This window comes from Melozone crissalis, unplaced genomic scaffold, assembly GCF_028551555.1.
Source record: "Melozone crissalis strain CALT ecotype California unplaced genomic scaffold, PUWL_Pcris_2 ptg000057l_1, whole genome shotgun sequence".
NCBI classification, from domain to species: domain Eukaryota; kingdom Metazoa; phylum Chordata; class Aves; order Passeriformes; family Passerellidae; genus Melozone; species Melozone crissalis.
In genome coordinates this window covers 5,423,703-5,435,777 of record NW_026535835.1, presented here as the reverse complement: position 1 = coordinate 5,435,777, position 12,075 = coordinate 5,423,703, and the positions used below count along the sequence as shown (strand labels likewise).

Genomic DNA, 12,075 nt, shown 5'->3' with positions numbered 1-12,075 from the left:
CTTACTCTCTCTCCTCGGTCTCCTTTGGATCCCTTTGGTCCAGGCTGTCCTGGAGATCCTGGCAAGCCCTGGAAGAGATGCAGAATGAGAAGGAATTAATTTCTACTGTGCAGCCTTTGTGTAGGTGTAGTGAATACACTTCCCAGTGATCCTCAGCTCCTGAAAACCTCATACACCCATTAAGCAATTGGGCTAGATTCTCTTTTTCCTTCAAGCACACACAACAGGAGCTCTGTTTGCAGATATCCCAAGCCCTGCACTTTCTGCAGATCCCTCTATTTGGTTCTTTTAATGCACTGCAGGCCCCTGATGTAACATTTTTTTGGGGTCAGTATGACAGGACAGTTCTTGTTCTCAGTTACCAAGAAGAAATTAATACACAGGTACTGTGTTTAACTTCAAAATCCCCACTGCTTCCCCCTACTTCTTAATTGCCTCAGTGGGTGGCAGGAGCAAGCACACATACCTGAAAATTAATTGGATTGTGTAGTGGAAATTATTTTGAAGCTATTCACTCACCCTAATAAACAATTTTGAAATTAAGTCCAATCTCTGCTAATAATTTTACTCCCTGGGTTGAACAAATCTATAAAGCAGTCACCAATGGCTAAGAAGGGCACAGTCTCCAGATTTCTACTAATTGAACTGCTATGCAGAAATCGATCCAAATTCTTCACTTATCCACCCAGAGAAGCCACAGTTATTAACCAGACCATGAGAGAACAATATTGTTTGTTTATATTCAGCCTGTCAGCTCTCCTTCTCTCCACAAGATGCTTTTTTTCCTCCTCAGGTGACTTGGAGGCTGCAGAAGTGAGTTTGGAGCTCCCCTCCAGGCCACTGGGGATTTGAGCCAGCCTGGTTGGGAACAGCCCCACAAATCCCCACATCAGCACCCAGAGAAATGGGGTTTGTGGGCCCAGAGAGAGGAGCATTGCTGTGAGGAGCTCAGACCCAAGGAGGTGGCACACATGTGATTTAAGGGTGAAAATGGGGAGCCCTCTCCCATTCCAGCTGGGAGCCAGCAGTGCTCACCAGCAGCACCTTGTTCCCTGCCTGCAGCCAGCCCCACCAAGCATTCAGAGACTTAGGCCTGGCTTAGGAGGTTCCCTGGAGCTGCCAAACCAGGTAGGGCACAGACCAGGCTTGGCCTTATGTCAAACATGCAGCATGGACAAAGCCCAAGTGTCCAAAGCATCCTTTGATGTGTGGTGAGACAGGGATGCTCAAGGACACTGAATTCCACAGTTTTGCAAAAAAATAAAAGGCTTACAGTGTGTGCTGCATGTCAAAAAGCCAGACTCTGCTGCAGAATCTACTTATGAATTGTGAATTACCTTATATTTAATGATGTTAAACTGCATCTGTCATTTGGCTGCCAAATCTCTCACTGTGTTTGTATCTATCTGGAGTTTCTCATTGTTCTCCAGAGTATTTCCTAATTGAAAGGATTCTGCTACACTGGCAAACTTTCCCTAACCTGTTGTTCATTGCTTCTTCAAAGTGGTTAATAAACACATAGGAAAAATCTTTATTTTCAGTTCCAAACCTCCTCTTACCAGATCTGAGTTACATCCCTCTATAAAGTCACTTAACCTTTCTCTAAGCTCTCCAGCCATGTGGGATTCCTCTGAAAAATCTGATGCTGCTGTTTCACCTCCACATTGAGCAATATTCTTCCCAAAACTGAGTCCCTTTGTATCAGCCAACCACAGTTTGAGAAGTTTGGCAGTTCCCTATTCATGACTTCACTTCTTTCCATTTAATCAGCTTTTTCCATCCATGTGAGTGCTGTGCCCTTCTTCTACCGTAAATTCTTTGGAGTGAGTTTTTCCCACTCCATTATTATCTCCCCCCTCCACAATGTTTGTATCAATAAATAATCAAACTGATGGGAATTTGTGATCTTTTTCTTGAACAGAAAGTGTTATGTCTGAAAAAGCAGGCTTAACATTCACTCTGGTGAATTGGTGAATTCCCATTGATGCATTTTTGTTCTTTTTATGTGTTCCACAGGAAATGCAGAGTTTTTTCTATCACTGTGTTACTAAAGCCCATGTCAGATCCTTTGCATCAACTCAGGCCACAGTGAAATGTTTTGACACAGCAGCAGCACAATGTGTTGTTATGATTAAGGGAAAATCTGGAAAGCACAACCATTTCAACCTCTTAATCCAGAATGAGAAAAGGGAAATAAACCACAGGAAAAGGAATTAAATCACAGAATTTCATGGGGAACACAACAGCAGATCTAAGATTACTCTCCCTCCTTGTGCATGGGATGATGTTTCACCCCTGATCCCCTCTGCCCTCCACCCCAAAGCACCAAAGCACCTTACTTGTGATCCAGGGGCTCCAATGGGTCCTGGGGGCCCTTTGGGTCCTGAAGCACCTGGTGGCCCTGGTGGGAATCATAATTGGAGACAATGTTAAGGAAATTTAGGAGGAAGAACCCTAAATTCCAAAGGCATGCACTTCCTTTCATATTCTGCTGAGTCTCCCAATGAGTGAGAACCCTTCATCAAACACTGGATTATTGAATACCCACATCCTGACAGAACACATCCTAGGGGGCATGTTAGGGATCTGGGAGGAAAAAAATGGTGAAAATAGGCAGGAAGGATGTCAGTAACATCCACATTTCCATTCCTTAAAATGCAACTTTTGAGGAAACTTAAACTAGATCCATGGAACAGCTCCATGAGAGCGAGACACTGCAGGTGCTGGTGCTGAAACAATCTCAGGTGGCAAGGGGAGCCCCAGGGCTGCTGCACTTGGTCAGAGATAGGAGAGGCTGAGCAGGGCAAAGCAAAGCTCTCTCTTGGTCTTCACTCACTGCAGTGGCAATAAATTAATTTAAAATCTGTACCACAGGAGAGCTGCTTCCAGGATGAGTTAAGCACATTCTAAACAGGTCAACTTGTCTCACACAGTGACTTAACAGATTCATTCCTTTTGAAAAAATAATTATATCTCAACAGTAGCTGTTAAATTATACCTGCAGATGGGAGACAGGATATTTGCTTAGCCTGAACTTAGCAATACTCCTCTCTGCTTTAGTTGTCACAACCCTTGAGATGAAACAATGTGGACATTATACACAAAGTACAGCTGAATCAGCCTCAATCATTAATGCACCATACAAATGCTTAAGTCAAAGAATAAAGGAATTGAAGGATAAATGAAAGGCCCTCATAATGAAGGGAGAAGCCTTTTCTGCAACTAATGGGAGTTGACTCCTAAATATGCATCATACAGGGAAGTGCTGACGTTTGCAGGAATATTATCATTTAAGCCACCCATCAGCACAGAGAGAAAGAAGGCTTGTCACTGAATTTTCATCTCAGATTCTGATTTCAGTTACACTGGTGAAAATCTGCAATTGCTCAAACTGGCTCCAAAGTCTTCACAGACATCACAGAGCCTCTGGCCAGCCCCTGCTTGGTGCAGCTCTGCAGTGACAGGACAGGTTTGCAGCAGGGGGAGAACAGCTCTGCTCTCAGGAAGGAATCACTGAACAACCTACTTTTAAAAACAGCTTTTAATCAGCTCTTTTCTCAAGATGTAAAGGTCAAACAACCAACCACTATGAACAGATGAAAACCCAGTTACTTCTTGCCAGTGAGGAGCCCTCCCGTTCCCTGCAGACACCCACAGACCATCAACTCTCCACCAGAGGGGCTTTGCCATCATCCTGCCCTGCCAGCCCCGAGCCCGGCCCCGAGCCCAGCCCCAGGCCCAGCTCTGAGCCCATCCCCGAGCCCACCCCTAAAGCCAGCTCTGAGCCCATCCCTGAGCCCAGCCCCGACCCCAGCTCTGAGCCCAGCCCCAGGCCCAGCCCCGAGCCCAGCCCTAGGCCCAGCTCTGACCCAGCCCCAGCCCAGCCCCGGCTGTCACCTGGTGGCCCCACAGGCCCCGGGGCTCCCCGCGGGCCGGGCAGCCCTGCCAGGATGGTGTCGATGACGGTGGAGGCCAGCTGGGCTTCTCCATCTGCAACAGAGCACAGGCAGGGTCACAGTCAGGGTCACAGACAGGGTCACAGTTAGACTCAGGATCTCAGTCTTGAACCCAGCCAGGATCGCAGTTGAACTCGAGCCCAGCCGGGATCTCAGTGTTGAGCCCAGCCAGGACCACAGCTAGACTCAATCCCAGCCAGGATCTCAGTTAGTCTCAAGTCCAACCAGGATCACAGACTCGATCCTAGTCGGGATCACAATTAGTCTCGATCCCAGCCAGGATCTCAGTCAGACCCGAGCCCAGCCCGGCTCTCTCCGCGGTGCTCTGGCGCCCGTTGCTGGCCGCGGGCCGGCAGCGCTGCAGGGTGAATTTTGCGGGCAGTGTTGCAGGATGGATTGGGCTGGCAGCGCTGCAGGATGCTGAATTTGGGCTCCTGGAGCACCTGCTTTGCTCTCCAAGGCTGTTGTGGAAGAGGTTTTACAGAGAGTTCTATGAGCCATAGAGAAGTTTGATAAGAGGATCCATGTTTGCCCCTGAAAGAATTTTCTACCAAGGTCGTTGACACAGAAACCAAGAAAGAGAGAAGAATAAATAAATAAAAAAGCAACCCTCAGTATTTATTGCAGTGCCAAAACCATATTCCAACCCTGCTCCCTGTGGACCTGTACTGTGGCACAGCTGTAATCTGGGCAGGTACGTGTATGGCAGCACCTTTCATCTTTCATCACCCCACATCATTTTGCGACAGTTGTGGAAACCTGGGGCAAAAATTCAATGAACAACCAAGACGACAAGGCCACAAAACAAGCACAAGAACAAGGAATCCCACATCCTGGTGCTACCAAGGCCCTGACCCTTTGCTGAAGGACCAACAATAAATCTCCTATTTAACCTGGATGAAGATGTTGACTCGTGGTCACCAGGATGGCAAACCCTCTGAAAACCCCACATTTTCCACAGCTGGAGGTGCCATAAAGGAATAATGTCCACCTCCTCCTGCCCCTGACCTCAAGCTTACTCATGTTTCCTTCCACTCATCCCTGTAACTCATCACAGTAAAATCCAGGGGAACCCTGGGCAGGAAAAGGCTGGGAATGTCTCACTGCAGATGCCAAGTGACACCAGGAAGGTCAGAAGGGTGTTTGCTTACTCTGCAGAGTCCAGCCCAAAGCTCAGAAGGTGAACTCTCCAGAAATTTCAGCAGTCACTTTGTGAAGCCTTCCCAGCTTCTGGAGCAGTGATAGAGAGAATTTCCAAGGCAGGTGTTTGAAAGCAGTTCCAGGGGAAACTGTGCAATGGCTTTGGCTGCCAAGGATGACAGGATAGCTCTGCAATGCCTTCCTGGCAGCAGGACAGCACAAGATCCAACCCAGATTCCTCTAAGAACCACATTTTGTGCCTAAAACCTGAATGCAAACAGGTATTTATCTGATTGCTGTTTCTAAACCCATTCATTCCCCCTCCTCACAGCCCTGAAACAAAGCAACTGAGACTCTTCTCATGTTCAGGAGGGAAGGTACCCCAGTGGAGTGTGTAATCCAATTAATTTGAGTTTTATTTGACCATGTCAAAATCCATCACAGCTTGGGAGTAAGATGAAATTGGAAAATGAGCATCAAACAGCAATGAAGGCATTAACAGTTGCAGAACTTTTTGTTTTTAAAGTGATCAACAAAATCAACTGCTCATCCACTGAGAGGGGCAGAGGATGGACAGCAAACAACCAGGGTTTAATTTCTGCTGGAGGTAAGCCAGGGATAAAGATTTGGGTTACAAAACATTCCAGCTGAATGGCACATTATTACCATGACAGTTACTCCCACAAATCCACCCCTGCTGACATTTGACTCAACATTATTTAATGAAAGGTGATTCCATGATTGTGACACAGAGGAGAGCTCTGATCAACAACCCTTGGGCTCAGCAGCTCCTGCCTGGCCTGGGCAGCCCAGGGCTGTGCCAGCTCCTGCCTGGCCAGTTCCTTCAGAGCCAGGTTCCTTTCCAGGATCAGCTCTGAATGAAACACACTGTCAATGAAATGGGGCTCAAGTCTGTAAAACACAACCCTCATGTGTTTTTAAGGGATTCCTCCATGTTCTCGTAAAGCAGCAGGAAGAATTTGTATCTCCTTATAAACTCCCTTATAAATGGGGACATGCTGGGGCTCTCTGCAGCTGGAGATTGTTAGAGCAGCCACAAAACAGCATCAAATGGTAGCAGGAATCTTCCCTTGTCAGCCACCTCCTGCACTGAGCCAGGCTCTGCTGGGCTCAGGAGCTGGATTCTGGTTCAGAGCTCCTGGGCACCCCAAAGCAGCAGACAATGCTTCATTTGGGAATCCTTGATACTGAATTTGCTCCAGGAGCTCTCCAAGCCAAGGGGAGCAGTGAAACCAGTGTGGCCTGGCCAGGTAGGAGCACCTGTGTTCTCTGGCATGGAACAGAGACACCCTGAACCAGCACAGAAATGCCCTGAAGGACACAGGGAAAGCTGCCCAGGCAGAGCAGAAAAGGCAGCTCAGGGCATACTTGGAAAGAAATCAGGGTTCTCAATTCCTTTCCTCCTCTCCTTCCCCTTCCCTTCCTCTACTCTGTTCTCCTTCCTCAGGCAGGGCCCTGCTGGCAGCTGGGATGGTGCTGCACTGATCCCTCTCCCTTATCACCTCTGACATGCTGGGCACATCAGCTGCTCTGCCTCAGTTTCCCCTTGCTCTCCCTCAGGGAGTGGTGGAGTCACCTTCCCTGGAAGTGTTAAAAATGTGGGGCTGTGGCTCTTGAGGACATGGCTTGATGGCTGGGCTTGATCTTGGAAGTCTTTTCTAACAGTGATGATTCTATGAAAACAGGTTAATTTTACTTCATGTGTCCTTGGCAGATCTTTGAGCTGGAAGGAAACAGCCCTCAAGAGTGAGAGTTCCATTATTTTCCCCAACTGTTCCCTGGAAATCACCAATGTTAGCACAAGGAATAGGAATGAGCTGGCTCTAGCCCATGTACCTGATCACTCATTTTTAAGGGAGAGATCCCAGTAGCAGCAGCCCCAGCAGTGGGGAGCAGCAGCTCAGTCTCTGGCTGAGGGTTCTGACTAAGGGATAAATTCCCCCATTATGGCCTTGATTTGTTGAGACAGGATGGAAATGAAGTAATCCTGCCTTAATTTTTTTTCTGCTACCTGATCTGGAGGGAAAAAATGGGACCAATTCTTTTACCACAGCATAGGGAAACTGAGAAAATATTTGTCTCCCTATTTCTGGCTTCTGCCTGCAGATAAATATTGCCAACAGGAACTTGCTGCAATTAATAAAGGCACAGGCATTAACCATGTTCAGGCAGAACCAAACTCTTTATAATAACAATAACCTGATACAGCTCTCACATCTCATTCCCGTTAGCAGGAATATGCCTCCCTCTGCTGTCAGCAGCTGGAATTTTGTGTTTATAGTTTTCAGCTGTGCTCCTTTCAAAACAAGTAAATACATTTTTAAAAAGCTAAACAGAATTTACAAGGCTAAGTTTTACTGGTGGCTTTCCACCAGCCTGTGGGAGGCAAAATCAGCCAACAGAGAGGAAAAATGGTAAGAAAATAAACTTGATACTGCCAGAACATTGTCATGGTGATAACTTACATGTAAGATAACTTACACTTGCAGCTGGATTTGTATTAAGAAAAAGTGTCATAAAGTTTTGGGCTACTCCTTCTGCAAACCAAGAAATGCCCAGGCATGGAGGGAGGAATGCCCAGGGATGGAAACGGAGCAGTCACCATCTCCTCACTGCTCTCAAGTCCCTGTGCTGCAGAGACAATAGAAATAATTATCCACCATTTATCCTCTCCCATTTGGGCACAACACTGAGTTCACCCTGCTCACACATCAGCTGGGAAGGCCATGCAAAGCCTTTATTCACTTTTTAATTTGTCCACTGATCACAAGGAAGAGTTTAATTCAAAGGGAGGTTGGAGGGAGGGGGCAGCAGCAGCACCCAAACCATCCTCAGGGATCACTTGGAATAAAAGGCAGAATGTGTGACCCTGAGAGGAGTGAGACAACTGTAATGCAGAACTCCCTTGTTCTCAAGCTGGAGAATGCAGCATGTTGATGTGTATTTTGTGAAAATCTCAGTATTGAACCTCAGTTACTCATCCTGCCCGTACACCCTAATAACTGAATACAAAATCAAGCAGTTAAAATTCTCCCTAAATTAAAAATACATCTGTTCACTTTTGGGAAAAGGAGTCTGGAGAGCAGAGTGGGCGGAAGGGAAGGGAGAGCTTGAGATAACTGTCAGACATGGGGAGACTCAGTAATCCTTGGCTGTAACTGAGACAGCTGAGCTTTGGAGCTGGGCAGGAGCAGCAGAGCTGGGCAGAGGCAGAGCTGAGCTCTGGGGGAGTGGAGACCCAGCAGAGCCAGGGCAGACACAGCTCAGCTCTGCTCCCTCATCATTGCTGCCAGCTCCACAGGGCTGCACCAGGAGAATCAAGCCCAAATCTGAGAGCATTCCAACCCAAGTGCAGGATGTGCTTCCCTAGAAAGCTTTCACAGCACAAATCAAATAAATCTATGCTTTAAATCAGCACAAGCACAAAGAAACCCTGGCCCTCCTGTTACAGGGAAGGGATAAATCAGGGTGGCAGTGTGGACTCTCCAGTCCATAATTCTGTGGTTTGTGTGCATGTGGGATAATGTGGATGCACCAGAAACACAGGTGGAAGAAGCATCTGCAGGGGCAAGGAAGGAGACACATTTAACAGATGTTAAATGTTAAATGTCTGTTGGAATTCCAGAGCTGCAAATCTCTAGTCCTTGCTGATTCCTGAGCAGCCCTGACACTCCAGCTCCACAGCAGTGGCACCAAGAGGGCTCCAACCCCACAGCTGGGGTGCACCAGCACCTGATCTGCCCCTCTGGATCCCTCTGGCCCCTTCTCTCAGGTGATGCTACCTGAGCTCTGTCATTTCACCAGAGACTCTCCTCCCTCTCCTGATGGAAGCTTAGAGAACACCAAACTGCCTCCCCAAAGCTGGGATGAACCTAAAAAAAGACATGCACAGAGAATAAAATCCTCCAAACCCTGCTCTCACTGACAGTTTAGGAGAGCAGGGACTTCATTCTTCATTTTGAGAGGTGAACCCCCTGTGGTTTCCAAGATGTTCCACCTTGACCAGGAGCTTCCAAGAGACCCACACAGTGCAGGGAGTGCCCAGCTGCTCCCAGGGCTTGGCAAGGAGGTGGGAGCAGAGCTGAGTGCTCCATGCCTGCCCACTGCTGATGCCACAGGAGAACATGGGAAATGAGGAGGAACTTACTTTCTTTTTCAGCTGTGGGCTGCAGTGAGTAGAGAACCCCTTGCTGGAAGGTGAGAGGGAGGCTTGGCGTGGCTGGTGGCCCTGGAGGACCTGGGGGACCTGGGATCCCAGTTTCTCCTGGAAGTCCTCTTGGTCCTTGAGGTCCCACCATCCCTGTGCAGAGGCAGGAGAGGAGTGTTAATGCTTTTGGGGATGTGCTAATGGTGCTATCATGTACAAAGGCAGCAAGAAGACAAAGGATTTCTGTCCTGAACTGCATAAAAGGGTGGGGAAAATAGAAACAGCTTCCCAATTTTCCTTTCATTTGGGGGTTTGGTTTTTTTGGTTTTTTTGTTGTTGTTGTTTGTTGTTGTTGTTGTTGTTTGGGGGGGTTTTGTTTTGGTTTTTGGGGGTTTTTTGGTTTTTTGTTTGTTTTTTGTTTGTTTAGCATCTTCCTCTGCAAAGGAGAGAGCTTGACTTGGCTCAGAGGTGGTGCCTTTGAGCAGCCCAATTGCTGAAAGAGTGAAACCTCCCCTCTCCCTGAGGCTGAGTGAGAAACTACATGCAGCAAAGTGTGAAATCAAATCCTCCTTCCCTCCAGGTACACCTGTGTCACCTCCCTGCCAGGAAGCAGAGTCAGTCCAGGAGCAGACAGATCACATCTCCTGTGGGGCTGCAAGGCTCTCCTTGCAAACTGAGAAACCAAAAAAACCCAGACACATCCTTGGCCAGACCTTGGCCACTGACAGCTTGCCAGAAAGTGCCAAAAAATGTCCACATTTAAGGCACTCTCAGAGTTTTAAATGTTACCCAAGCTCAGGCTCACAAGGCTCAGCCTTTCAGCCACAGAGAGCAGAGCCTGAGGTCTGGCACCTTTTGTGCAGTATCACCTTCATCAAAACATTCAGGAACGTTTGGGGAATGAAGAAAGACTCCTAGCTCAGGAATGGAGTGCTCTCTGAAAGAATGGCCTCCTAACCTTTTCCCTTAACACACAAAAGCATCATTAGTTTGACATCCTGGCATCTGACAGCTTGACACAAATGGTGGAGAAAACAGGGAGTTAAAGCAGGCACCCAGTGAGAGGGTTAAACAGGGAATGCTCTGCTCCAAAGGCTGACAGGTCACAGGCTCCTGAGCAGGATGGGGAAACATGATCCTGCTCTGCAGCTTTCTGGGATAGGCTGTCTCCTGCTGCACAGGAAATCCCAGGGTCAGCCATTGCTCCTGCAGGTGGTTGCCTGCCCTGGGAGCTCCTGGCTGATCCAGCTCCCAGGGAATTCCCACTGGGATGGATTTGATACCAACTGAAGATGCTCAGTCTTGTGTGTCTGGCCTTGTGTGAGCTGCTGTCACAGCCAGTTTGTGTGGAGTGAAGCCTCTCCTGTGACAGGACTCACCTGGTGGCCCTGCAGGGCCCCTCTCCCCGGGCTGTCCCTTCTCTCCTTTGGGCCCTGGTGGTCCTGGGAGTCCTGTGGGGCCAACTGGGCCTGGGGGACCAACCTGGCCTGGAATCCCTGAAATGTTAGAAAGGAAATCAGCTGAAGTTAGGACACTGCTGAGCCAGAAAGGCTTCAGCAACCTCAGAACCAGAGGGGAAAGACTTAGTGATGCAAAAGGGAGAAATGCAGCAATGCCCTGACAGGGGGCCACTGCTGGCAGGAGCTCTCTGGCAGGTAAGCCAGACTGGAATTTACTTCTCCTCTTCTTCCTTCAATCCTGTAAGGAAAAAGCACATCCCCATGCACAAGACCATCCCCAAAAAGTCAGCAGGATGTGCACCCCCAGCTGGGATGTGCTGGGCAGAGCCACACTGAGCCCACACTGTGCCCTTCCCAAGGCCCGAATGGCTTTGGCAGGGTCTGGGTGTCCTTTGCTGGGCTCATCCAAACTCCTGGGCCATCCCAAAGTACCAAAATACACAGAATAGATTTGCCAAAGACAATCAAACCCCATCTCCCACTTGCTCTATTCACACCCCCAGAGGTTCTGTATCAATGATGTTTTCCTGGTTTCTCCTGTGCTCATTCATCTCTCAGGGCTCTGTGCTGCGCACAGGTTTTTAATCCCAAAGTGGCATTAATGCCCCCCCTTTGTGCAGGAACTGGCTGTCAGTAATGAACATCACTGAGCAGGGGTCCAGGGCAACACCAGGAGCAGTGACTGCAGCCCATGGGACATTTCTTGGCAAGCCCAATTGTAGGAGTGACAGGGGGTAGGACAGTCAGGACAGACAGAGAGCACAGATCTCTGCAGCCAGGTCAGGAACTTGGGGTTTATTGCAAAGGGCCTGGGTGCAGGGCCCTGCTGGGAGCTGCCAAACACAGCTCAGAGCAGGACTGAGAGGAGAGAGGGGGAGAGAGGATGAGAGGGTAAGAGAGGAAGAGGGGTAAGAGAGTAAAAAGGTAAGAGAGTAAAAATCAAGAACATGAAGTTCCCATTACAATACCATAAATCTTCTTCTCTGTTGAATATTCTGATTCTCACTAACCAATCTAGTCCAAGATACAAATCCTACAGCATTTACATACAGCCTATAAGAATCATTACATTGCCATGCTGTGTTACATTTTAAACCCTAAAAACTCCTCTTTGGGCCCCTTCTGCCAAGCTGTAGGGTCTGCTCTGACCCTTGGGCCTGTCTGCAAGCAGAGGGTGTTGTTCCATCAAAAGGGGATCACCTTCAGCTGGCCATGCCATTGTTTTTCAGTTGTTCAGTAACTGAGGGATCTCAAAGCTTGCTTTCATTTCAATCTTGCTTATAGTTTCCATATTCTCAAAATCTTTTGCCAGACAATCATATTTATAAGGCTTTCCTGTTTCATCTTCCCC

General features: G+C 48.2%; 1 protein-coding gene across 2 annotated transcripts in view; it reads right to left on the bottom strand.

The window, feature by feature from the left end:
• Nucleotides 1-12,075, bottom strand: part of COL26A1 (collagen type XXVI alpha 1 chain) — a 167,194-nt gene that overhangs the window by 10,984 nt on the left and 144,135 nt on the right. For both annotated transcript variants that reach the window (XM_054287291.1, XM_054287292.1), the window contains exons 6-10: nt 10,941-10,950; nt 10,644-10,760; nt 9,265-9,417; nt 3,898-3,990; nt 2,340-2,383 (exon numbers count right to left, since the gene is read on the bottom strand). In XM_054287291.1, coding sequence (XP_054143266.1) covers nt 2,340-2,383; nt 3,898-3,990; nt 9,265-9,417; nt 10,644-10,760; nt 10,941-10,950 — 417 coding nt within the window. The remainder of the gene's footprint in view (nt 1-2,339; nt 2,384-3,897; nt 3,991-9,264; nt 9,418-10,643; nt 10,761-10,940; nt 10,951-12,075) is intronic.